Source organism: Scyliorhinus torazame, chromosome 14 (genome assembly GCF_047496885.1).
Source record: "Scyliorhinus torazame isolate Kashiwa2021f chromosome 14, sScyTor2.1, whole genome shotgun sequence".
Taxonomy (NCBI): domain Eukaryota; kingdom Metazoa; phylum Chordata; class Chondrichthyes; order Carcharhiniformes; family Scyliorhinidae; genus Scyliorhinus; species Scyliorhinus torazame.
Genome location: NC_092720.1, coordinates 177,931,163 through 177,958,230, shown reverse-complemented (window position 1 = coordinate 177,958,230; position 27,068 = coordinate 177,931,163). Strand labels below are relative to the sequence as shown.

At 51.3% G+C, this 27,068-nt stretch overlaps 2 protein-coding genes and 1 non-coding gene across 6 annotated transcripts in view; 2 read left to right on the top strand and 1 right to left on the bottom strand.

Moving 5' to 3' along the window:
• LOC140390241 (uncharacterized) overlaps positions 1-21,107 on the bottom strand; it is a 28,185-nt gene extending 7,078 nt beyond the window's left edge. The window contains exons 1-11 of one of the 3 annotated variants that reach the window (XM_072475216.1): positions 20,888-21,107; positions 15,977-16,077; positions 13,112-13,256; positions 11,659-11,922; positions 9,141-9,247; positions 6,872-6,947; positions 5,852-6,103; positions 4,897-4,997; positions 3,874-3,955; positions 2,556-2,804; positions 1,706-1,830 (exon numbers count right to left, since the gene is read on the bottom strand). In XM_072475216.1, coding sequence (XP_072331317.1) covers positions 1,761-1,830; positions 2,556-2,804; positions 3,874-3,955; positions 4,897-4,997; positions 5,852-6,103; positions 6,872-6,947; positions 9,141-9,247; positions 11,659-11,922; positions 13,112-13,256; positions 15,977-16,077; positions 20,888-21,102 — 1,662 coding nt within the window. In that variant the 5' untranslated portion in view covers positions 21,103-21,107 and the 3' untranslated portion in view covers positions 1,706-1,760. Of the gene's footprint in view, positions 1-1,705; positions 1,831-2,555; positions 2,805-3,873; positions 3,956-4,896; positions 4,998-5,851; positions 6,104-6,871; positions 6,948-9,140; positions 9,248-11,658; positions 11,923-13,111; positions 13,257-15,976; positions 16,078-20,887 lie in introns of those variants that run through there. The other 2 variants (XM_072475217.1, XM_072475219.1) reach the window with 2 other exon arrangements.
• The window catches only part of slc39a7 (solute carrier family 39 member 7), a 75,190-nt gene that overhangs the window by 29,460 nt on the left and 18,662 nt on the right, over positions 1-27,068 (top strand). Inside the window, exon 1 of one of the 2 annotated variants that reach the window (XM_072475223.1) lies at positions 21,283-21,476. The exons of the other annotated variant lie outside the window; for it this stretch is intronic. The gene's annotated coding sequence lies outside the window, so the exon portion shown is untranslated. Of the gene's footprint in view, positions 1-21,282; positions 21,477-27,068 lie in introns of those variants that run through there. 2 annotated transcript variants of the gene reach the window in all.
• On the top strand, positions 11,999-12,070 carry trnad-guc (transfer RNA aspartic acid (anticodon GUC)). Its single transcript has one exon. It is a non-coding gene; the product is annotated as a tRNA-Asp (tRNA).

The window sequence follows — 27,068 nt, the reverse complement described above, 5'->3', positions numbered from 1 at the left end:
GAGTGGGCGGGGGGGCGACGAGTGGGCGGGGGGGCGACGAGTGGGCGGGGGGGCGACGAGTGGGCGGGGGGGCGACGAGTGGGCGGGGGGGCGACGAGTGGGAGATGGGGGTCGACGAGTGGGAGATGGGGGTCGACGAGTGGGAGATGGGGGTCGACGAGTGGGAGATGGGGGTCGACGAGTGGGAGATGGGGGTCGACGAGTGGGAGATGGGGGTCGACGAGTGGGAGATGGGGGTCGACGAGTGGGAGATGGGGGTCGACGAGTGGGAGATGGGGGTCGACGAGTGGGAGATGGGGGTCGACGAGTGGGAGATGGGGGTCGACGAGTGGGAGATGGGGGTCGACGAGTGGGAGATGGGGGTCGACGAGTGGGAGATGGGGGTCGACGAGTGGGAGATGGGGGTCGACGAGTGGGAGATGGGGGTCGACGAGTGGGAGATGGGGGTCGACGAGTGGGAGATGGGGGTCGACGAGTGGGAGATGGGGGTCGACGAGTGGGAGATGGGGGTCGACGAGTGGGAGATGGGGGTCGACGAGTGGGAGATGGGGGTCGACGAGTGGGAGATGGGGGTCGACGAGTGGGAGATGGGGGTCGACGAGTGGGAGATGGGGGTCGACGAGTGGGAGATGGGGGTCGACGAGTGGGAGATGGGGGTCGACGAGTGGGAGATGGGGGTCGACGAGTGGGAGATGGGGGTCGACGAGTGGGAGATGGGGGTCGACGAGTGGGAGATGGGGGTCGACGAGTGGGAGATGGGGGTCGACGAGTGGGAGATGGGGGTCGACGAGTGGGAGATGGGGGTCGACGAGTGGGAGATGGGGGTCGACGAGTGGGAGATGGGGGTCGACGAGTGGGAGATGGGGGTCGACGAGTGGGAGATGGGGGTCGACGAGTGGGAGATGGGGGTCGACGAGTGGGAGATGGGGGTCGACGAGTGGGAGATGGGGGTCGACGAGTGGGAGATGGGGGTCGACGAGTGGGAGATGGGGGTCGAGTGGGAGATGGGGGTCGAGTGGGAGATGGGGGTCGAGTGGGAGATGGGGGTCGAGTGGGAGATGGGGGTCGAGTGGGAGATGGGGGTCGAGTGGGAGATGGGGGTCGAGTGGGAGATGGGGGTCGAGTGGGAGATGGGGGTCGAGTGGGAGGTGGGGGTCGAGTGGGAGGTGGGGGTCGAGTGGGAGGTGGGGGTCGAGTGGGAGGTGGGGGTCGAGTGGGAGGTGGGGGTCGAGTGGGAGGTGGGGGTCGAGTGGGAGGGGGTGGTGAGTGGGAGGGGGTGGTGAGTGGGAGGGGGTGGTGAGTGGGAGGGGGTGGTGAGTGGGAGGGGGTGGTGAGTGGGAGGGGGTGGTGAGTGGGAGGGGGTGGTGAGTGGGAGGGGGTGGTGAGTGGGAAGGGGTGGTGAGTGGGAGGGGGTGGTGAGTGGGAGGGGGTGGTGAGTGGGTGGGGGTGGTGAGTGGGAGGGGGTGGTGAGTGGGAGGGGGGCTGAGTGGGAGGGGCTTATGTGTGGGGGGGGGGTGGCCCGGATACAGGGGGGGGGGGGGCGAGTGAGAGGCGGGAGGAAATGTGAGTGGTGTGGGGTCAAGTGTGACGGTGTGAGAGAGTGGGTGGGGGGGGGGGGGGGGGTTAAGGGCAGGGGCTGCAGTGGTGAGAATGGGTTGGTGGCGTGAGGGGGGGGGGGGGGGGGGAGTATAAGGGACGCAGTTACCTGCACTGAGACCTGACCGAATTGCAGTATCGACATTACGGCAGCATCAGAGCCCTCACACCTTCTTCACAAGAGCAGCGAGTGTGGTCAGTGGGCTGGGGGAGGTGGAGTGTGTCTTGGTGTACCTGAAAAACAAATCACACTATACACAGTCCCAATATACACACACAGTCCCATTACACACACACACACACAGTCCCATTTTACACACACACACGCACACACACACGCACACATACACCCCCCCCCAATGTGCAGTGCAATTATGCATATACTGTCCCATTATACATACACACACAGTCCCATTATACATACCCTGTCCCATTAAAAACACACCATACCCAGTCTCATTGTCCACACACACCATTCCATTATACACACACACCATCCCATTATACAAACACACCATCCCATTTTCAATACACAAATGCAGTCCCATTCTGCGCTCATAGCTCCACTATACAGAAACATACAGTGCCATTATAATTTCATTTAATTTGCACTTACAGGCTGAAATATGGCCCACAGACAGTGCTTCCCAGAAGACCAGTGAAATATTAATTGGCATAGAAGGGAATATTAGGTCGGGCGAATTAAAGCTTGATCAAGGAGGTTCAGACAGGGAGAGGGTGGCTACGCAGAGTATTCCACACTTTACAGATTCTTCCAGGCCGCCTTCCACTGTGCACATGCTGAGAGACTGATAGGAATGTGTGTCTAAACATCTCGCAGCACCTAACCCGCACAAACCCTTCCCCTAGTGAACAGCTATGTAGTGACAGTCCCTCATGAAGGCTAATGTTAGTCCGGTGGGACGTTGTTTTGGAAAAGGTTAGTAGTGAGTGCTTACAAGTCTAGCAGTGCCCTGGCCAGCTCTTCATCGCTCTTCAGCTTCAAGCATTCCTTCACCAGGTTCCAGCGCTCGATCTGTCCTCCGATGTCCAGTGTCCCGGGCAGCTCACAGCCGCAATGCCGGTCCGCGTGGGGCGGCCACTTTCTCCTCCTGGTCGCCGCCGCTGCCTCCTCCTCCAGCCCCTCTGTCTCGCTCTCAGATTCCTCGGCCGTGTCGAGCTGGCAATCCTCCTCAAAGCTGAGATCACTGGCAGACGGAGGAAAAGAGAGAGAGAGAGCATGAAGGGGTTTGGATAGATAAGAGTGAGAGACACTATCCAGTGGCAGGAGGGTCAGTAACCAGAGGACAGCACAATTTAACATAACTGGCAAAAGAAGAGAGATGGTGGCATGGAGGTTATGTCACTAGACCGGCGATCCAGGGGCCCAGGCTAATTCTCTGGAGAACAGGGGTTCAAATCCCACCACCAACAGTGTGGCAGCAGCTGGTGAAATTCAAGATCAATTAATTAATAAATCTGGAATTGAAAGCTAGTCTCTAACACTGGTGACCACAAAGCTATCATCGATTTTTTTGAAGTTATCCCTTCCTGGTAAGTAAATAGCCATCCAAGTGTGACTCCAGACCCATGGCAATGTGGTTGGTTCTTAACTGACCCTCTCTGAAATGGCCGATTGAGCCACTCAGTTCCAAGGCCAATTAGGGATGGGTTATCATTGCTGGCCCAGACAATGCCCCACATCCCCATGAGAAGAAAGATTGGGTGGAAATAAAAAGCTGTCTGAAAAATGAACGAGTTTGCAAAGGGAGGGGGAGGAGGGGAACGCACGGATGGAATTGGATGAATTGGTCGAAGGGCTGGGCCCAAGTGGCACGGGCCGAATGAACTCTGGTCTGTTCCACAAGATTCCACGGAGCCACGTGTGAATATATCATCGTGATGTGACGATTGGCAGCTGCGTCCACACACACAACAGCGGATGAGTCACAATCTGATTAACGGTCAGAGTGGTCAACACTCCCTCCTCTCTCCTGATCCCTCCGCGGCCGTTGACTGTCCCCACACCAGCCCTACAAAATTGGAAGATTTTTCCACCCACCCCCCAATCCCCGGCAACCATCACCTTTAGACTCCTATTTTACCAGGGTTATGTGAACCCTCCCCCAACCACCAAAAAGGTGTTGTCATCTCGCATCTCCCCCTGTCGAAATTCATTTGTCAATCATGTGGCCCCCCTCCCCTCTGCCAGTCGCTCCCTCCCTCCCACCCTGACATCTCCTGATCTAAATCGACGCCTAGGGTCTGCTCCTTTACCTGCTCGGGTGTGATAGCGTGACCGTGGACTCGGAACCCCCTGAGGTCACTGGTGAAGGAGGGCTGCACAGGTCCTCTTGCTCTACAGAGAGATGAAGTAAGCATGAGTACATCCATTAAAAGACTGCCAAATTAGTCGATCGCGTTATGCCAGCTTTTAGAGACAACTGCAAAGCGTTATGCCCCACCCCGGACCACAAGGTGCAGCTCAAGCTCATCAAGAAGCACTGCGTGTACTCATCAAGGTTCCTTAGACAGAGCCTTTCAAACCTACGACCACTACTATCTAGAAGAACAAGGATAGCAGATGCTGGGAACACCACCAACAAGAGGCTCCCCTCCAAGTCACTCAGCATCCCTATTTGGAAATATCTCTGCCGTTCCTTCAGGGTTAAAATCCTGGAACTCCCTCCCTAATAGCACAGTGGGTGTACCTACACCTCATGGACTACAGCGGTTCAAGGCAGCGGCTCACCACCACCTTCTCAAGGGACAATTTGGGATGGGCATTAAAATGCTGGGCCCAGCCAGCGATGCCCACATCCTGTGAAAGAATGGGGAGAAATAGCCACATTGTCACCCAGAGCTGCCGACAGTTTTGCGCTGTTTGTAGAGTGGACGGGAAACCCCCAGCGTGGCAGGGTTACACACGTGAATTGTAGCTGCCAGTTTACAGACACTAAGGTCCCGGTTAGATCCGGGGGAATAAAGTGCGCCGGCACAGCCATGGAGTGCGACTAATTGGGACAGCGGGCCTTGATGGGCTGAGTGGCCTCCCTTTGTGCGGTCTGTCTGACTCAGCATTGTGCCCCATTGTAACGTGATTGACTCGTAACTGCCTTCCGAAAAGGCTGAGCGAGCCGCTGGGTTGAGGACAATTAGGGCTGAGCAACAAATGTTAGACCTAGCCAGCGAAGCGGACATCCCATGAAACAAATTTCTTATTTTTTAAACTTATCGTCCACCTTGTATCTACGAGTGCGCACCCATCCCGAGGCACGCTGAACTCCCGGGAACCCCTACCTATTTTGATTGAAGGACAGGTTGACCCGATTCCGTCACCGATGCAGACTTGGATGATTTCCCCATCGGAAGACGGTCGCCTCTCGAGGCCTTCAGGAGTTCTGGAGAACCGAAACAGAGAGTCCGGTGACTATTTGAAAAAGACACGTTGCTCGATGATGCAGATCCCGCCACAATCCTCCCCTCTCCGCTCACAGAGCACAGAGTGGAACTGGGTGACGCACAATCCGGTCAACGCAGAGCGCCAGGGGCATGGGACTTGAACCCACAACATTCTGGCTCAGAGGCCAGAACGCTACTCACTGAGCCACGTCTGACATTCCCTCGGGGGGTGGGGGGATCTCGTCCAATCTAAACAACACGAATTATCCCTAATTTCCCCTTGAACAGACTCTGGGGCGGGGGCGGAGGGGGGGGTGAAAGAGTGTCTGGAGGCAAGTTACTTGCCATAGGATTCCCAGGCTTTCACTTGGTCTTTTAGCCGTGGTATTTATATGACTAGTCCAGTTCAGCTTCTGATTAATGGTAACCCCCAGGATGCTGATTGCTGTGCCCATGTGTTCCTTCACTCGTGAAAGGAATGGAATCAGTCAAAAAAAGCATCAATGGGCAGCACGGTGGCACAGTGGTTAGCACTGCTACCTCACAGTGTGATGGACCTGGGTTCAATTTCAAACTTGGGTGACTGTCTCTATGGAATTTGCACATTCTCACAGTCACTTTGATGGTTTCCTCCGGGTACTCCGGTTTCCTTCCACAATCCAAAGATGTGCAGGTTAGGTGGACTGGCAATGCTAAATTTCCCCTTAAGTGTCCAATGGATGGGTGGGTTATGGGGTTACGGGGATAAGGCTGGAGAGTGGGCCTAGGCGGGGTGCTCTTTTCAGAGGGTCGGTATAGACTCAATGGGCCAAACGGCCTCCTTCTGCACTATAGGGATTCTATGATTACTTACACTGATGGGACAGTCAGATCCATCTCGGTGTTTCTTGGACAAGGATCTTTGTTTTTGGAACTGTAGTGATCAAACCTATGGCCCTCGCTGCCCGATTCCCAGTCCTCGGGTTCCACCTTTGCTACAGGACTGGGGAGTGGCAGCTGCTCGGGCTTCCTGCTCGCCACTCGTGGCGACTTCAAAGTGCTCTCCGACAGGGAGTCCACGCCGCTGAACAGGGAGACGTCGGTGTCTTCCTCCAGGCTGCCGATACTGAGAGGAGAGAGAATGTCAGAGAACATATAAGAGAGAAAGTATATTAGACATTAGACTACTGTCAGGAACAGTGGGTTGCCTGAGGAGGAGGGGTTAGGCTGGTGTACACTGGAGCTTGGAAAAGTTACAGGCGACTTAATTGAAACATTTAAGATCCTGAGGGGTATTGGATGTGGAGAGGATGTTTCCTCTGGTGGGGGAATCTAGAACTAGGGGTCACTGTTGAAAAATAAGGGGTCGCCCATTTAAGGCGGGGAATGTTTTTCTTTCGGAGGGTCGTGAGTCTCTGGAACTCTCTTCCTCAAAGGGTAGTGGAAGCAGAGTCTTTGAATATTTTTAAGGCCGAGCTAGTTGGCTTCTTGATTAACAAAGGGGTGAAAGGTTATCGGGGGTAGGTGGGAGGTTACAGTCAGACCAGCCATGATCTTATTCAATGGTGGACCAGGCCTGAGGGACTGAGAGGCCGACTCCAGCTCCTAATTGGTATGTTGGAGGAGAGGGGGAAATCGGGGGAACGTCGGAAAGGTGGTGAACTACAATGGGGAATCATGAACACAGGGGGGCAAAACCGGGGTAACACATGGCACTCAGTGCAATTCACGTGTGTACGCCACAGAAACTACCTGTGGGAATACTCCCAACATGTGTGTAAGGAGCTGTTGGAGGGTGTGTGTGTGTGTGTGTGTGTGTGTGTGTGTGTGTGTGTGTGTGTGTGTGTGGTGGTGGAGGAGATCACAGATCACTGACGTTTCGGGGGAACAGTACCTGCTGGGGTGCGATAGAGTCACAGTCGACTCCGAACCTGCTGACAGTGTCGGGACGCTGTCCAAGTCTTCTTGGTCTAGGGGAAAATCGGCAAAAGAAACAAAATATAAACACCTGGAGACATCTAGAAAACACTGGAGCGAATCGGAAAGGTTCATAAGATACCGGAGCAGAATTAGGACATTTGGCCCATCGAGTCTGCTCCGCCATTCGATCATGGCTGATCGCACCCTGGCCTTAACTTCATCATCCTGCCCGTTCTCCATAACCCTTCAACCCATTACCAATTAAAATTCTATGCAACTCCTCCTTAAATTTACTCACTGTCCCAGCATCCACCGCACTCTGGGGTAGCGAATTCCACAGATTCACAACTCTTTCGGAGAAGTAGTTTCTCCTCAACTCCATTATGCATTGCATTTCTGTAGCCCTTTCACGGCCCCATGAGGATTATTTTTGAAAATTAATTTTTACAGGACGTGAGCATCGCTGGCTGGACCAGTATCTGCTGCCCATCCCGAAGTCCCCTTGAGGTGGTGGTGAGCTGCCTTCTTGAACCGCTACAGCCCTGTGGTATAGGTGCACCCAACGTGCTATTAGGGAGGGAATTCCAGAATTTTGACACGGCAACCATGAAGGAACGCCGATATATTTCCAAATCAGAATGGTGACTTGGAGAAGAAAGTCCAGACGGTGGTGCTCCCATGTATCTGCTGCCCTTGTCCTTCTAGATGGTAGTGGGTTTCGAAGGTGCATGCCTAAGTAGCCTTGGTGAGCGCCTAGCGTGCGTCTTATAGATGGTACGCACGGCCGCGACTGTTTGTCGGTGGTGGAGGGAGTGAATGCTTGTGGAAGGGGGAGCAATCAAGTGGGTTGCTTTGTCCTGGATAGTGTTGAGATTCTTCAATGTTGTTGGAGCTGCACTCATCCAGACAAGCTAAGAATATATTACATTACACCCTGACTTGTGCCTTATAGGTGGTGGACAGGCTTTGGGGCGTCAGGAGGCGAGTTATCGCCACAGGATTCCTAGCCTCTGACCTGCTATCGTGGCCTCACTATGTATATATGACTGACCAGTTCAGTTTCTGGTCAATGGTTGACAGTGTGGGATTTAGTGATGGTAATACCAGTGAATGTCAAGGGACGGTGGTTTGATTCTCTTATTGGAGATGGTCATTGCCTGACACTTCTGTGGTGTGAATGTTTCTTGCCACTTGTCAGCCCAAGCCTGGATATTGTCCAGGTCTTGCTGCATTTGGACATGGGCTGCTTCAGTGTCTGAGGAACGCTGTGCAATCATCCTCAAACATCCCCACTCACTTCTGACCTCATGTTGGAAGGCAGGTCATTGATGAAGCAGCTGAAGATGGTTGGGCCGAGGGCACTACCCTGAGGAACTCCTGCAGTGATGTGCCTGGACTGAGATGACTGACCTCGGTGTACTTACACCACATGGGCTGCAGGGCTTCATGAAGGCAGCTCGCCACCACCCTCTCAAGGGGCAATAAATGCTGGCCTAGCCAGTGATGCCCTCATCCCATGAACAATAATAAACAGCGCTTCCTGCGTGAGAGAAAGGGGCCCCAGTTATCCACGACCTTTTGGAAGAATAAAACTCCATGACTTTTTCACAACTTTTCTCAAAACCAAATTGAGGTATTTCAACACCTATTTCTCTTTCCAATACAGCACAAACTGGTATTTCTTTGTAGCTTTATATAGTTAAGGGATCCTTACATTGTCAGTTATCCAGTAACTCTTGACTTCTCACAAGACTGAATTGCTTTGTAGACTTGTTTTTTTTTGTGTTCCCAGCAAAGTACTTAAGGGGTTACCCGTCCATCGAACAGTCCCAATTCAGGATACGCAAAGCAAAGGGAACAATTATAGGGAGAGAGAAGCAGACGTCAGAAAATTACTGGAAGTGGTTGGAATTCTGCCCAAAGTCGGAAAAGTCTCATCCCCATCTTTATAAAATCCAATAGATTTTAAATGACTTTGGACCCTTTTTTTCTGGAAACTCCCTATGACTTTTCCAGGTCGCATATGGCCCGCGCGCGGGACTCCTGGAACTGACCGTTCTCCATTGTTCCCTGGTTTCGTCCAGCGTATCGAAATAGAGTGGACTCAATCTTAGATACAGAATAACAATGTTTTAGGGGGTTGAACTACGTTGTCACTCCTGCCGTCCCCATTCTGTCTCTGCCCCTCCACCTTACCCCTGCCAGATCCAGAGTACAGTAAAGAACCGTAAGGAAATACAAACCATTATCCTCCTTGACTGAATCGTGAGTAACGTCTGCTCCTTCAACAAGGACAGCCTCCAGGATAGGGCAACTCAGTTCCGGCTGATTCATTCGCTTCTCTATAAACCTTGAAAATTCAAGAAACTCCGATTAAGTCTTAGCCTGCCAAGGAAGCGGGGAAAGGGAGTTTTCTCGATCATTATTGTGAAATCAAGGTTAAATTAAGGGAATGCGGAGGTGGTGATGGGGCGGGGATAAGAGGGAAGAGAAGAAACACTAGGTGTCAGATTGAGCCTTTCGAAGCAAAGAGCACGTCTTTGAGGAAACCCAGCTGAGTATTTGGACCATATCAAAACAGGGAGGATTCCATCTCTGTATTGTGGCCCGAAATCAAGTCACCTTCCCGAGCCTGTCTACGCTATCACCAGACCGGAGTCCCATATAGTGCAGCAGGCTCTCTCCCAAACCAGTACTGATGCCTTCGAGACTGCCTCCACCCACCCACCCCCACCCCCACCCACTCCGCCCTCAATCGGAGCCACTCATTTACCCCCAATCTAACATTTTGAAGACAACTGTTGCTCCCACCAACCCCCCCCCTTTCAAACTCGACCCCATCAATTTATTTTAAAAGTTGGGCTAGTTGGACCTACACTCTTCGGAGTTTAGAAGAACGAGAGGCGAGAGTGGCACAGTGGTCACCACTGCTGCCTCACTGTGCCAGAGACCTGGGTTCAATTCAGTCTTGGTGACTGTCTGTGTGGAGTCTGCACGTTCTCCCCGTGTCTGTGTAGGTTTCCTCTGGGTGCTTCGGTTTCCTCCCACAGTCCAAAGATGGTTATGTGGTTTGGCCATTCTAAGTTGCCCCTTAGTGTCCAAAGATGTGCAGGTTAGGTGGGGTTACGGGATAGGGTGTGCCGAGGTAGCATACCCGGCTCTTTGAAAGAGCACCCTACCCAAGCCCACGCCTCCACTCTATCCCCATAACCCAGTAACCCCACCCAACACTAATGGCAATTTTGGACACGAAGGGCAATTTAGCATGGCCAATCCACCTCACCTGCACATCTTTGGACTGTGGGAGGAAACCAGAGCACCCGGAGGAAACCCATGCAGACACGGGGAGAACGTGCAGACTCCGCACAGACAGTGACCCAAGCCGGGAATCGAACCTGGGACTCTGGAGCTGTGAAGCAATTGTGCTAACCACCATGCTATCGTGCTTCTATGACTCTATCTTGTGAAACATATTAGATTTTGAGCATACTCTTGACAGAGTAAATGCTGAGAGGATGTTTTGCCTACTGGGGGAGCCAGGGGTATTTAGAACCAGGAATCACAGTGTCAAAATAAGGGATATCCCATTTAAGATGGGAATGTGGAGAAATATTCATCTCTCAGAGGGTCATTAGTGTGCAGCATTCTTTCCGCCCATTGATCAATGGGTCATTGAATATGTTCAAGGTGGAGTTAGACAGATGCTTGACTGGCAGGGTCAAGCTGGGACATCCTCTCCTCCCCCCATCACCATCCCTCCAAGGGGGCAGGTGGTGCCTCGGCTGAATGCTGCAAGTGGCAATTGAGCGCTCCCTCAGTGGCAGACTGGTTTCTGTGCAGAGTGCGTCCTGCTACCCGTGGAGCCACGGGTGGCTGGTCTCAGGTTATGATGGTGCAGCAGTTACACTCCTGGACGAGTACGTCAGAGAAACATGCTCAAATGCTCTCATGGCAGTCTGCGACTTTCAATTCGCACGAGAAAAGAGGCTGACCACATGGCCCGCGCTCCATCCAGCACCTTCAGCATTCACTCTATCCAGCACCGATGCACAGTACCAACAGAGTGTACCGTTTACAAGTAGCACTGCAGGAACTCACCAAGGCTCCTGAAGCAGCACCTTCCAAACCTGTGACCCCTACCAGGGAGAAGGGCAAGGGCAGCAGCCAAAGAGAACGCGAGCTGAACATTCCCCTCCAAGCTACACACCACCCTAACTTAAGGGGCTATGGGAGGGGGTGTGTGCTAATGTTACTGGACGAGCAATCCTGAGGCCCAGGCTAGTACACTGGCAGCTGGTGGCATATGAACTGAATTGATAAATCTGGAATATAAAGCTTAGTCTCAGTGATGGTGACCATGGCAACTGTGCTATTAGGGAGGGGGTTCCAGGGCTTTTGACTGTGAAGGAATGGCAATATATTTCCAAGTCAGGATGGTGAGCAACTTGGAGGGTCCTTCTAGACAGTAGAGGTCGTGGGTTTGGAAGGTGCTGCCTAAGGAGCCTTGGTGAGTTCCTGCAGTGCATCTTGTAGATGGTACACACGGTTGCCACTGTTCATCGGTGGTGGTGAGAGTGGATGCTGAAGGTGGGGAATGGGGTGCTGATCAAGCGGGGCTGCTTTACCCACCATGAAGTGTTGAAGGGTTGCCATTTGGTCCCCAGAGCTGTTGGCTGGAGACTCCTGGTATAGGGGCAGCCCTGAGGGTATTCGGAGCTCGCATGGTGAGGGACCAGGGAGGGGAGGGTGGGAAGGACTTACACATCCAGCAGAATCCTGGCCGTCTCCTCGTCGCTCGGCATGCCAAGGTCGGCCTTCACCGAGCTCCACCGAGCCGCCTGGTCGCCGATGAAGACCCTGCTCCTGAGCCGTAGGCCTTCCCGTCTCGGTCTCCCTGGTCTGGCCTCTTCCAGAGGGAGAGGGAGCCTCCCCAGTGGCACTCGCCTGCAGGCCTGCAGGGCGGGCTCGCTCTCAGGCACCCTCTTTGGAAGGTCGGGTGAACTGCTGCTTCTGGGCCTCACCAACCTGCAAGAGCAAACGAGAAGCTACCCATGAACAACCTCACCTCACTCGTCACCGACCCCACTCGTATGGGTATGGGTCCTCGTTAGTATAGGGGTCAGTATTCCCGCCTGTCACGCGTGAGACCGGGGTTCAATTCCCCGACGGGGAGATTTAATTTCTTAAGTGTTAAATTGGTGGTCGCGTTCTTGCCCATCTGCCAAGAAACGCAGAACATTTTGAGGGCAGCACGGTAGCACTGTGGATAGCACAATTGCTTCACAGCTCCAGGGTCCCAGGTTCGATTCCATTGTTACACGCTCCACTGGAGGCTAAGACCTGCGATTATATAGCCCCTTCCATGACCACTACAGGCCCCAAAGCTTTTCACAGCTGATGCTTATAAAGGGCAGTCAGTGTTGTGGCGCAGCCGTCACCTTTTTAAAAACATTCATTTATGGGATGTGGGGTCGCTGGCAAGGCCCAGTATTTGTTGCCCATTTCTAATTGCCCCTTGGGAAGGTGATGGTGAGCTGCCATCTTAAACCGCTGCAGTCCCCGAAGTGTAGAAAATACCCACCATGCTGTTAGGGAGGGTATTCCAGGATTTTGACCCAGCGACTGTGAAGGAACGCCCTATATATCTGCATATCAGGATGGTGAGCAACTTATAGGGGAACTTCCAGGTGGTGGTGTTCCAGTGTGTCTGCTGCTCTTGTCCATCTGGATGGTAGTGGTCGAGGGCTTGCAAGGTGCTGCCGAAGGAGCCTCGATGCGTTCCTGCAGTGCATCTTGTAGATGGTGCACACGGTTGCCACTGTGCATCGGGGGGGGAGTGGAGGGAGTGAATGCTTGTGGAAAGGGTGCTAATCAGGCGGAACTGCTTTGTCCTGGATGGTGTTGAGTTTCTTGAGTGTTGTTGGAGCTGCACTCATCCAAGCAAGTGGAGAGTATTCCATCATTCCTGACTTGTCTCCCACAAACACAACAATGTGACACCAATGGCCAGATAATTCTGGGAAGTTTATTTTGCAACGTTGGTGGAGGGATAAATATTGACTATGACAGCGTGGATGACACCCCAGTTCCTCTTTAAATTACTGCCATGGGATCATGTTCACCAAAGAGATTATGCGGTCACTATCAGTCTTCATCAGACACGATGGCGAGGCTGTGAATCAGAATATTACCCCTCACAAGTGTTCGGCTGTACCTGTCTGAACGCAACCGTCTCCCTCTGGGCTTCGATTCGCTTGGAACTTCCATCTTGCAGGATGCAGACGGTGGAGTGAGTGTCCGTTCATTGCCGACGGTACCTGCTGGCCAGAAGGGAATGGTATTGTGGGCATCCCCCTGTTCTAGAAAAGGACGAGTAAAGGAGAAGGCAATCACATGTCATCTGACTCACGGCACATTTCACGGTCAGAAACGGCGAAGCGCTCGGCATGAATAAATAACGTTCTAGAAAAAGATATCGGTGTGCTAGCATTCTGACATCAGAGATGGAAGGCTGCAGATTAATGTGAAATGAGGCAGCGACTGTATTGAGTGAGCTCTGCACTGTTGGAGGGTCAGCAGTGAGGGAGTGCTGCACTGTCGGACGGTCAGCACTGAGGGAGTGCTGCACTGTCAGAGGGTCAGTACTGAGGGAGTGCTGCACTGTCAGAGGGTCAGTACTGAGGGAGGGCTGCACTGTCAGAGGGTCAGTACTGAGGGAGTGCTGCACTGTCAAGAGGGTCAGTACTGAGGGAATGCAGCACTGTCAGAGGGTCAGTACTGAGGGGGTGCTGCACTGTCAGAGGGTCAGTACTGAGGGAGTGCTGCACTGTCAGATGGTCAGCACTGAGGGAGTGCTGCACTGCCAGAGGGTCAGTACTGAGGGAGGGCTGCACTGTCAGATGGTCAGTACTGAGGGAGTGCTGCACTGTCAAGAGGGTCAGTACTGAGGGAGGGCTGCACTGTCAGAGGGTCAGTACTGAGGGAGTGCTGCACTGTCAAGAGGGTCAGTACTGAGGGAGTGCTGCACTGTCAGAGGGTCAGTACTGAGGGAGTGCTGCACTGTCAGAAGGTCAGCACTGAGGGAGTGCTGCATTGTCAGAGGGTCAGTACTGAGGGAGTGCTGCATTGTCAGAAGGTCAGTACTGAGGGAGTGCTGCATTGTCAGAAGGTCAGTACTGAGGGAGTGCTGCATTGTCAGAAGGTCAGTACTGAGGGAGTGCTGCATTGTCAGAAGGTCAGTACTGAGGGAGTGCTGCAAGGTCAGTGCTGAGGGAAGTTGCACTGTCAGAGGGTCAGTACTGAGGGAGTGCTGCACTGTCAGAGGGTCAGTACTGAGGGAGTGCTGCACTGTCAGAGGGTCAGTACTGAGGGAGGGCTGCACTGTCAGAGGGTCAGTACTGAGGGAGTGCTGCACTGTCAGAGGGTCAGTACTGAGGGAGTGCTGCACTGTCAGAGGGTCAGTACTGAGGGAGTGCTGCACTGTCAGAGGGTCAGTATTGAGGGAGTGCTGCACTGTCAGAGGGTCAGTACTGAGGGAGTGCTGCACTGTCAGAGGGTCAGTATTGAGGGAGTGCTGCACTGTCAGAGGGTCAGTACTGAGTGAGCGCTGCACTGTCAGAGGGTCAGTACTGAGGGAGTGCTGCACTGTTAGAGGGACACTACTGAGGGAGTGCTGCACTGTCAGAGGGAGGTATGGACTTGTGGAGGGGCAAAATTAACCCCTCAACCGACACCAAAAATGACTCAACTGTTTGTTACCTCAGTGCCCACAGTGAGACCCCACAAATGACAATTTGTGTGGCACGTTTGACTATGTGACAGCTGAAAAGACTGCCAGCGGTTTCAAGGCAGCCCAAAAAGGTGCTGGAGTCAGCTAAAGGCAGCGAGCGACAGTCTTGCATTAGGTAATGACTAACAAATAAATGGGAGCTCATAGAATGGGACAGCAGGATCAAGCGGCTGAATGGCATCCACCGTTTCCAGTGGGTGGTGTACTGGTATCGTCACTGGTAACCCAGGAGCTCAGGCTAGTGTTCTGGTGGGATGCCAGTTCAAATCCGGCCTGGTGGCACCGTGGTTCGCACTGTTGCCTCACAGCTCCAGGGACTCGGATTTAATTGCGGCTTCGGGTGACTGTCTGCGAGGAATTTGTTGTACATTTTCACCATGTCTGCGTAGGTTTCCTCCCACAGTCCAAAGATGTGCAGGTGAGGTGGATTGGCATGATGTTAAAAAATTGCCCCATGGTGTCCAGGGATGTTCAGGTTAGGTAGGGTTACAGGGAGAGGGTGCGCAAGTGGGCCTAGTTAGGCTCCTCTTTCAGGATCGGTACAGTCTCGATGGGCTGAATGGAGTCTTTCTGCACTTCAGGGATTCTATGAAATCCCACCAGTGGATGGAATTATCTGGGATTATAGAGCCAGTCTCGGTAACAGTGACCATGCCAACAGTATCATAAAAGCTCATTGGTTCACTGATGACCTTTTTTGGAAGGAAATATGCCTTCCTTACCCCGGCCTGCCCTACATGTGACTCCAGACCCACAGCAATGTGGTGGACTCTTAGCTGGACTTCCGCTCAGGTGAGGGGTGCGCTTCGACGGTGGGGTGGGCAAGGCCACACCGTCTGATAAAAATCCTCCCCATGCGTTCAATTCCTTCCAGCAATTCAGGGGAATTTAAGTTTAATTTAATCTTTATATTGAGAATTAAAAATCTAGTCTCAGTGGTGATTGTTACTCATTGTTTTAAAAAACCCTATCTGGTTCACTGATGTCCTCTTTCGGGAAGGAAATCTGCCATTGTTACCCAGTCTGGCCTACAAGTGACTCCAGGCTCCACAGCAAGGCGGCTGACTCTTAACTGCCCCTCTCTGAAATAGCCGAGTGAGCCAAAGTTCGAGGACAATTCGATGGGCAGCAAAGCAGCACTCTTTCATGTGCTGTTAAAGAATTTATATATTTTTTTACATGTTGTTATAATTCTGCACCAGCAGGCACACACCTTCCCGAGGAAGGCAGGGAAACGGGAGTGGGGGCCGCCGAGGGAGACCACATTGAGACGCCTTCAATAAAGTTTACCTTTCCTGATGGCACCGTGTGTCATCGCGCCTTCTTCACGGATGCAGACTTGAAGTACGGCCTGGTGCGGGCTGGATGGGCTCACGTGGATCTTTCCAAACCTGAGAAAATAGATATAATTTTGTACTCGTGTTTGGCATCCCTACAGTGCATAAGTAGGCCATTTTGCCCATCGGGTCTGCACTGACCCCTCCGAAAGAGCACCCTACCTAGGCCCCACTCCCCCACCCTATCCCCTTAACCCCACCTAACCTGCACATCATTTGATGGACGGACCTCACTTTCTAGCACTTAATGTCCGAACTGGCGTGGGTCATGAGGGGTTTTGCAGGCAGTGACCCATCATGCAATGCCTGCTGTCTGTCGGCAGGCTGGCCTACACATAGAATTTGACAGCCAGAGCAGCCCCTGGCCCATCCTGCCTGCACTGCCTCTCAGAAAGAGTTGTCCTTTTAGTCCCGACTCCCAGCTCCCGCCCGTTGTTCGCATCCCATAGCTCGACAAATCTTTGCTCTTCCAAAGATATACCCAGGGTGGGGTTTCTCCGTTCCGCTGCACCAGATTTCTGGTTCAGCACGCCGTCGGGATTCTCCGTTTCGCCGGCTGGTCAATGGGGTTTCCCATTGTGGGACAGCCCCACACCGTCGGGGAAACCCCCGGGCCACTAGCAAAATGGAGCATTCCGCAGGCGGAGAATTCGGCCTCCAATTCCCTTTCAAATCTGTATCGGTGCTCCTTCAGGCAATGCGTTCCAGATCATCGCAACTGGTCGGCTGATAGTGCTTCTCCTCAGAACATTAGCAGGCAGGCACAGCATGCAATTCAGGAAGGCCAATGATACACTGGCCTTCATTCCGATGTGGCTGCAACAGAGGTTACTGGGGTTTGGCGAGACCACACCTGGGAGCAGTGTGTGCAGTTTTGGTCTCCTTACCGAAGGAATAACACAATTGTCCCAAAGAGACTGCAGCAAAGGGTCACTAGACTGGTTCCTGCAAGAGGGGATTTTCCACAGAGCAGAGGTTGTGCAAAATATACGCTTGTAGTTGTTTGGCAGCACAGAACTGGAGTTCTGTAAGGCATGGCGACACAGTGGTTAGCACTACTGTCGCACTGGGCTAAGGACCCAGCTTCAATTCCAGCTTTGGGTAGCTGCCTGTGTTTGTCGTTTGCACATTCTCCCCGGTCAGCGTGGTTTCCCACAGGTGTTCTCAGAGTCCAAAGAATCTGCATGTTAGGTGGATTGGCCATGATCATGAGGGCAGAGTATTGGGCCTAGGTAGGGTCCTCTTTCAGAGGGCCGATGCAGAATACCCCACCTGCCTGGATGAGTGCAGCTCCAACAACACTCAAGAAGCTCAACAGCATCAAGCCCGTTTTATTGGCACCTTCAACATCTACTCCCTCCACCACCGATATACAGTGGCAGCCGTGTGCACTATCAACAAGATGCCCTGCAGGAACTCTCCATCTTCCAAACCTATCTTCTCTAACACCTAGAAGCACAAGGGCAGCAGATGCATGGAAACCTGTCAGTACCTCTCCAAGTCATTTGGAAATATATCAGTATTTCACTGTTCCCTGCTGCCTCACAGCGCCGAGGTCCTAGGTGCAATCCCGGCTCTGGGTCACTGTCCTTGTGGAGTTGCACATTCTCCCTGGGTTTCACCCCCACAACACAAAGATGTGCAGGATAGGTGGATTGGCCATGCTAAATTGTCCCTTAATTGGAAAAAATGAATTGGGTACTCTAAATTTTTTTAAATGTATTTCACTGTCCCCGAGTCAAAATCCTGGAATTCCCTCCCGAACAGCACCCTAGGTTGCACCCATATCACATGGACCGGAGTGGTTCAAGACAGCGGCTGTCCACCACCTTCTCATGGGCAATTGGGGACGGTCAATAAATGGTGGCCCAGCCAGTGACACCCACATCCTGAGAAATAATAAAGAAAATTGTGTTGAGAATCTGTCACTGATTCAATAATGGCTTCCTGGGAGTGTGTAGCATGCTGATCTCAGCCCACGCAGAAAACACATTACTCAGAATTTTCCTCAATTGGGGTAAGTACAAATTGGGATGGGGTGGATGGGCTCAAGGAAAGATCAGGCTCGGGTGCGACGCCACCCCTTGTCAAATAGCCTACGCCCACTCACAGCCCGAGCAACATCACTGAAGATTAGATACTCGGATGGGGTACCAGAGGTTCGTTGTGCAGGGTGAAAAAAGACAGACAGGACTAGAAATACATCAAATTTGCAGTCGGGGGGGGGGGAGGGTGTAGTTAGTTTCTGACCTCCAGATGAGCTTCCATAATCAAGACTACCTTACTGGGGGATCTCCTGAATTTTATTAGACTCAATGATCATCCCCGTGCATGCTGACCAGCATTAACTCCCGGTGAGGCAAACTACTGATTTTAAGATTCTCAGCTTATTTGTAACTCCCTCCATGACCTTCCCCTCCCGATCTCTGTCATCTCCTCCTCCACAACCCTCCCAGGTCTCCACACACCTCCAATCCTCAGCTCTTGAGCACCCTGATTTTAATCGCCTCATTGCAGATGGTCATACATTCAGCTGCCTGGATCCGAAATAGAGGAACTCCCAGCCGCATCCCCTCCACCTCTCAAGCTGCCTGCTTCTTGAACGTGCACCTTGTCCCATAATTTCGCCATGTGTACCAAAGGAACAAATGTTTGATAATCATTCATCTAAACTTCCATGGCAACTTTAGATTGCTAAATGTGTTATATTAATAAAAATTGTCAATGATAGAGACATTCTGTCGATGCAAATTGCTGTTGTTGGAGACTGTATCGATGCAAGTTGTTGTTGTTGGAGGTACTGTGTCACTGCAAGTTGTTGTTGGAGGTAGTGTCACTGCAAGTTGTTGTTGTTGGAGGTACCGTGTCAGTGCAAGTTGTTGTTGGGGTACTGTGTCATTGCAAGTTGTTGTTGGGGTACTGTGTCATTGCAAGTTGTTGTTGGAGGTAGTGTCACTGCAAGTTGTTGTTGTTGGAGGTACCGTGTCAGTGCAAGTTGTTTTTGTTAGAGATACTGTGTCACTGCAAGTTGTTGTTGGGGTACTGTGCCATTGCAAGTTGTTGTTGTTGGAGGTACTGTGTCACTGCAAGTTGTTGTTGGGGTACGGTGTCATTGCAAGTTGTTGTTGGGTACTGTGTCAATGCAAGTTGCTATTGTTGGAGGTACCGTGTCAGTGCAAGTTGTTTTTGTTAGAGATACTGTGTCACTGCAAGTTGTTGTTGGGGTACTGTGTCAGTGCAAGTTGTTTTTGTTAGAGGTATTGTGTCACTGCAAGTTGTTGTTGGGGTACTATGTCATTGCAAGTTGTTGTTGGGTACTGTCAATGCAAGTTGCTGTTGTTGGGTACTGTGTCAATGAAAATTGCTGTTGTTGGAGGTACTGTGTCAATGCAAGTTGTAGGAGGTACTGTGTCAATGCAAGTTGTTGTTGGAGGTAGTGTCACTGCAAGTTGTTGTTGTTGGAGGTACTGTGTCAATGCAAGTTGTTGGAGGTAGTGTCACTGCAAGTTGTTGTTGTTGGAGGTACTGTGTCACTGCAAGTTGTTGTTGGGGTACGGTGTCATTGCAAGTTGTTGGAGGTACTGTGTCAATGCAAGTTGTTGGAGGTACTGTGTCACTGCAAGTTGTTGTTGGAGGTAGTGTCATTGCAAGTTGTTGGAGGTAGTGTCACTGCAAGTTGTTGTTGTTGGAGGTACTGTGTCAATGCAAGTTGTTGGAGGTAGTGTCACTGCAAGTTGTTGTTGTTGGAGGTACTGTGTCACTGCAAGTTGTTGGAGGTACTGTGTCAATGCAAGTTGTTGGAGGTACTGTGTCACTGCAAGTTGTTGTTGGAGGTAGTGTCATTGCAAGTTGTTGGAGGTAGTGTCACTGCAAGTTGTTGTTGTTGGAGGTACTGTGTCAATGCAAGTTGTTGGAGGTAGTGTCACTGCAAGTTGTTGTTGTTGGAGGTACTGTGTCACTGCAAGTTGTTGTTGGGTACTGTGTCAATGCAAGTTGCTATTGTTGGAGGTACTGTGTCAATGCAAGTTGTTGGAGGTAGTGTCAGTGCAAGTTGTTGGAGGTAGTGTCACTGCAAGTTGTTGTTGTTGGAGGTACTGTGTCAGTGCAAGTTGTTTTTGTTAGAGGTATTGTGTCACTGCAAGTTGTTGTTGGGGTACTATGTCATTGCAAGTTGTTGTTGGGTACTGTCAATGCAAGTTGCTGTTGTTGGGTACTGTGTCAATGAAAATTGCTGTTGTTGGAGGTACTGTGTCGGAGGTACTGTGTCACTGCAAGTTGTTGTTGGAGGTAGTGTCACTGCAAGTTGTTGTTGGGGTACTGTGTCACTGCAAGTTGTTGTTGTTGGAGGTACTGAGTCATTGCAAGTTGTTGTTGTTGGAGGTACTGTGTCATTGCAAGTTGTTGTTGTTGGCGGTACTGTGTCATTGCAAGTTGTTGTTGTTGGGTACTGTGTCAATGCAAGTTGCTGTTGTTGGAGGTAGTGTCAATGCAAGTTGTTGGAGGTTCTGTGTCACTGCAAGTTGTTGTTGTTGGGTACTGTGTCAATGCAAGTTGCTGTTGTTGGAGGTAGTGTCAATGCAAGTTGTTGGAGGTTCTGTGTCACTGCAAGTTGTTGTTGTTGGGTACTGTGTCAATGCAAGTTGCTGTTGTTGGAGGTAGTGTCAATGCAAGTTGTTGGAGGTTCTGTGTCACTGCATGCTGTTGTTGGGTACTGTGTCAATGCAAGTTGTTGTTGTTGGAGATACTGTGTCAATGCAAGTTATGTGAGTCTGGCTTGTGTTGCGATTCTTGTTCTGACTTACCCTCGGGCCCGATGCAGTGTGGAGGACCTTCCCACCCCCCGACTCCCACTCCCGGTACTCACGCGTCCAACAGTCTCCGGGCCAGCTCCTCGTCGCTCTGCAGGTTGAGCTGCCTCCTGAGTCGGCTCCAGCGATGAATCTGCTCGCCCAGTTGGACCAGGCCGCGGCTGCTCCTACTCCGACGGCCTCTCCCTCTACCGCGCTGTCGCTGCCGGCTCTCCCCCTCTGCACGGCCTGGCCCGGCGGCACCTCCGTCCTGCGGCCCACGCGACGCCATTTTTGTGACTGGCGGCGGCGCAGCCACCGCGCGCGCACGCGCGTGGTGGGTGTGTGGAGCATCAAAGATGGCGGGCGGAATCTTGCTTCCCCCGAGCTGCTCCATACTGGGTCAGATCGTTTCCGGTGGTAGCAATGCTACTGCGGGGCATCTGGTTCTCATGATTCGCGCTCTTTTCATTGTCCACCATATAATTGCGGGGCACTGTATCCAATGGCGTTTCACGTGGATCTGCCATTTTGATGCGGGGCATTTTTGTCGGCTTTTGTTTGCCCTCCCCAACCCGTCTCCGCCGCGACATTTCCGGGGCGATTGCCGGCTTCTCGCGGTACTGGGGCGGCCTGTTGGTCTGAGCAGTGCCACGTCTGTCTCAGGTAAGGGAACCTGGAGGCTGGGGAAGGGGCAGTCAGAGTGGGCACCGGCTTCAGCTGTCCCACTATCACCCACCCCAACCCCCCCTTACTCTGCCGCCTTGTTTTGGGGGGAGGGGTGCTAAAGGGGCTTTAAAATTGCATTGGAGAGGTGAAATGGGATTTAATATTGCAGTGGGGCTGAATTGAAGATTGCATTGGGGAGGTGAAAGGGGATTTAAAATTGTAGTGGGGCTGCATTGAAGATTGCATTGGGAGGTTAAATTGGATTTAATATTGCAGTGGGGCTGCATTGAAGATTGCATTGGGGAGGTGAAATGGGATTTAATATTGCAGTGGGGCTGCATTGAAGATTGCATTGGGGAGGTGAAAGGGGATTTAAAATTGTAGTGGGGCTTCATTGAAGATTGCATTGGGAGGTTAAATTGGATTTAATATTGTAGTGGGGCTGCATTGAAGATTGCATTGGGAGGTTAAATTGGATTTAATATTGCAGTGGGGCTGCATTGAAGATTGCATTGGGGAGGTGAAATGGGATTTAATATTGCAGTGGGGCTGCATTGAAGATTGCATTGGGGAGGTGAAAGGGGATTTAAAATTGTAGTGGGGCTTCATTGAAGATTGCATTGGGAGGTTAAATTGGATTTAATATTGTAGTGGGGCTGCATTGAAGATTGCATTGGGGAGGTGAAAGGGGATTTAATATTGCAGTGGGGCTGCATTGAAGATTGCATTGGGAGGTTAAATTGGATTTAATATTGCAGTGGGGCTGCATTGAAGATTGCATTGGGGAGGTGAAAGGGGATTTAATATTGCAGTGGGGCTGCATTGAAGATTGCATTGGGGAGGTTAAATTGGATTTAATATTGCAGTGGGGCTGCATTGGAGTGGTTAAAGGGGCTTTAAAATTGTGGGACTGCATTAAAGGTTCCATTGGGTGGGTGGGGTACATGTGTGGTGTGGAGGGAGTGTCTCAAGTTAATTTCTTCAGACAGTTGTGGGTTCAAGTAGTTAAAGAGTTAACAGGATCAGGACAGAGTGGGTGGATTTATCAGCAGTGTGCTGGCAAATGCGTCTGCAACCCTGTATTCAGACCGACCGGCTGCATCTGAGAGACTGCATTTGATATTTTGTTGCCCTTTTTTTTCTTTTCTCTTTTTAATTAGCACCAGGCGTGCTCAGCAGTCTCGTCCGAAGATTGCGAGTTAAAGACCACACTCCAGAGCTGAGTATAAAATCAAGGCTGACTTGTACTCGGTGACAACACTGCCCAAGATGCCATCTTTTAGATGAGACGTCTCTACTCTTGAGTGGCAGTGAAAGCTCCCTGGGTTGCTATTTTCAAGACGAGTGGGGGAGTTATTCCTCGTGTCCCGGCCAATGTTTCACTCTAATCAACCTCACAAAAAAGCAGACTGTCTGTTGTCTCACGTGGCTGTTGGTGTGATCTTGCTGTGTGAAAATTGTCTGCCGCATCTCTGACATTACAGCAGCAAGCTTTAAAATATAAATGCCGGTTTCATTTTTAAATTCCTGCTCCGGGGGTACTGCCGATCTCAAAGAGGCCAGGGGTTCACCGGCAAATTAAATGTCCAAAGCAAACACCCAGCTACTGCTACTGAAATATCGGGAAAGTGGTCAGGCGATTGGAGTTATATTGCAGCTGGTGTGAGACCTGAGCAGGGCGGGACCATCTGGTTGGTGATTGGTCTTGTGCCAGTCGAAAGATCCTGGGTTGTAATGACTGCTTGCGTGCGTGTCCAAGGGCTTCTCAGTTAGCACACTTATTGCCATGTTTTATAAAGGCACCCCAATCTGCTTCGTCTAACAATGAATGCAGGGGTGTAGCTGCATCAGGTACCGCCAACAAGCAATTCGGGAGGCAAATGGCACTCTGACCTTTTGTTGCAAAGGGATTGGAGTGAAGATGGAGAAAAAAAAGTCGAGCATTTATGTAACGCACTTCTCATCCAGTGACTGACCCAATGTGGCTCGCAGCTATTGAAGCAATTTTACAGATGCTGATGTAAGTTTGGAGAAACAGCAGCCATGTTGCAGACAGCAAACCCTGCTTCCCCAATCCGCAAACAGCAATGCGAGATCGCCAGCTTGTCTTGCCTTTTTTGAGTGTGGTGTTGATTGAGGGATAAATATTGGCCAGGGCATGTGCTGTGGGGCCTCTTTACATCTCTCTCTCTCCCCCGCCGCAGCCCCCCCCCCCCCCCGAGACAAATGGGGCATCAATTTATTGTCTCATTGGAAAGACGGCACCTCCCATCAGTGTAGTCACCCCTCAGTGTACCATTGCAGAGTGTCGGCCTTGATGTTTGAGTACCAGTGAATTGGACCCACGCGCTCTGAAATTTGGAAGAATGCAAGGCAAACTCATCGCAATGCACAAAACACTGAAGGGGCTTGATGTGGGGGGGGGCAGTGGGATTGCAGTGCGGTGACAGTGGTGGGGTTCGCAATGAGGACCCAGTCTCAGGATAAGGGGCCGATCATTTAGGACTGAGATGAGGTGGATCTGGAATTGACAGCTAGTCTCAGTGATGGTCACCATGGCAACTATCATCGATTGTTGTAAAATCCCCCATCTGGTTCAGCAATGCCCCTTTAGGGAAAGAAATGTGTCGTCTTTACGCAGTCTGGCCTACATGTGACTCCAGACCCACAGCAATGTGGTTCACTCTGAACTGCCCCTCTTGAAATGGTCGAGGGAGACGCTCCATTCATGGGCAATTCGGGATGGACAACAAATGCCAGCCCAGCAAGAACAAATTAAAAAAACTGATAAATATCCAAGTTACTAATGAGCAGATTTCTGGTGGCTCAGAAATGGTCAGAAAAGTGGATTTGAGGCAGGTGGTAAGCATATCGCATGGCAGAGCAGACCTAAGGGCAAAACAGTCTACTTCTCTGATTATTTGTGTTTGCAGTACACAATTTATTTTTTCCAATTTAATGGGCAATTTAGCATGGCCAATCCACCTACCCTGCACATCTTTGGGTTGTGGGGGCGAAACCCACACGAACACAGGGAAAATGTGCAAATTGCACATGGATAGTGACCCAGAGCCGGGATCGAACCTGGGATCTCAGCGCCATGAGGCAGCAGTGCGAACCACTGCCACCGTACTGCCCCTCTGGTTATTTTTTTAATGTCCATGTTTACTTATCTCTGAATTTCCTTTTGATGTGTCGAGAGGGTGCCAGGCTAAGTTTTCTTAAAAGAGAAATAGCAGAGGTTTTATCTGTGGAGGGCTGGTATTAATTGTTTGCCCACCGCCCCCACCCAGTATATAGTGGATATAGTCACTTTGCGATACAGAACTTGAATATTGCTGAAAAGAATACATACCGCCAAAGCTTTTTACCTTGCACTCATCAGGACAGATTCACAAAAGTGCCAAGTTTCATCTAATGTGATGCCAGGTATGTAGGCCTCATGTCCCAACGACGGGTGGATCGTATCAAACAGCAACTTCCATTGGCTATTCGCAACAGGCAAAGTACTGACCGTATCCAACCAGCCCGTGCTTGGAAAACTCAGAACGTAGGGTCCAACATTAGATGTGATTCTGCAGTTGGGCAGCACTGAACAATACCGAGTGTGCTGCAAATTACACCGACAACCAATTGAAGATTATCTGACGGGAGTCCCAATGTGGCTCACTTAAATGTGCTGGGAGCTGCGTATATTCATACGTGGAGCTCTGTCCTTTGCAAACACGAAAGAACATGTCAATGGTTTGTGCTTCTTAGCAACAAAAAAAACCTGGGGGTGGTCGGCAGGGGGAGGGGGGGGAGGGGACAGGAACTTGCCTGGTGCATTCTCCATGGCAGAAATGTTGACCAATCGTGCTAAACAATCCTGTTTTTTCACGTGCAGTGTAAGTTGTTGTGCCTTTTCAGATTTGGCACCTGTGCTGACGAGTGCAGTCCGAAAATCTTCATCAGCACGTCTCTCTTTTATTGTTTTCAGCAATGCAGTGGGAAAGTCGCAACAGGAGACCAACGGAGAGTTCTAGATCAGTTGGCGACTCCCGAGAGTCACAAGCTGTGCAGGAAGGCAGACTAAGAATTCCTGAGGGGTGGGAGGGGGGCAGTGAGTGGGTGTGGGGTTTGGGGAATGAAAAGCACTGAATGTTTGGTTTGCAGGGAGGGTTCTCCATGAGTGAGGTGGGTGTGCGTGGATTGTTGAAGGGACAGTCTGGGAATCAAATCGCTACTTTTTATTTCACTCCCGCGCCTGTGCTTTTTTGTGACTTGGTTTCAGCTTGTGTGTGTGTGTGTGTGTGTGTGTGTGTGTCTATATATGGATTTGCTGCCCATTCGACAGTGGGTTTGTGGTTGTGCCACAGCGTTTCTTTCCTGACGACATGATTCAGTTTCGTGTGCGTAATGTCAGCTCTCGTCTCTTTGGAATTCTAAACTGAATGCAGCAGAAATTGCTGGCAACAGGCGGCTACCCGTTCTGCACACCCGGATGCCCGTCGCTGTCGGTGGAATTAAAGACCAGGCGCTGTGTGTTTCTCTCCCATCCGGTTTCTCCTGCCCCCTTCGGCTTTGATCTCTCGTAATCTGGATCCCTGTTTTAATATTGTAAAGCTGAAATGTTTAGCCGATGAGATTTGGGGGGGGGGGGGGGGTTGCAGACAGGGGGAGTGGGGGTGATCCAGCATCCAGGGGGCCAGGGCATATAGCTTGTCGTCATCTCCCTCCCCTGCAAGAGCCCATTGCAATGCGGAAGGGCTGCACATATCAGCAGATTTGCTTCTTGTTTCAGTGTTGTATGTTGCGAAACAATTTGCTTTAATCTTGATGCCGAGTGTCTACAACGTGCTGAATTATTTTGTCACTCGCTTTAAGACCGGGTCAAACTTGGCTAATGGTACTAAACCTAGAGATATGGCAGACCAGGAAGATGATGGGAATCGACTGGAGGGAGACATAAATAGACTAGCGGACTGGGCAGACGGAATTCAGAGAAGTGTGAGGTGATGCATGTTGGCTGAAGGGATAGGGAGAGGTGATATACACTTGATGGCACAGTTTGAAAGAGCATGTAGGCCATTGGGTCCTGGGGGCGCTCATGAGGATCAATCTTGGCAGCACACATTGAGAGAGTGATTATTTGTATTCACTTGAGGGATGTGGCCGTTATTGCGAATCCCTGATTGCCCCTTGAGAAGGTGGCGGTGAGCTACCTTCTTGAACCATTGCAGTCCCTGGGGTGTACGTACACTTACCATGCTGTTAGGGAGCGAGTTCCAGGATTTTCGGAGTTTCAGGGGGCGGAACGATGATTTGCACTGCCGTCTCACAGCACCAGGGTCGCGGGTTTGATTCCAACCTCAGTGTGGAGTTTGCACTTTCTCCCCGTGTCTGCGTGGGCTTCCTCCGGCTGTTTCGGTTTCCTCCCACAGTCCAAAGATTTGCAGGTTAGGTGGATTGGCCATGTAAATTGTCCCTTAGGGTGGGTTGCAGGAATAGGACGGGATTGGGCGCAGGTAGTGTGGTCGTTCAAAGTGTAGGTGCAGACTTGATGGGCCGAATGGCGGCCTCCTGCACTGTAGGGATTACATGATTCTA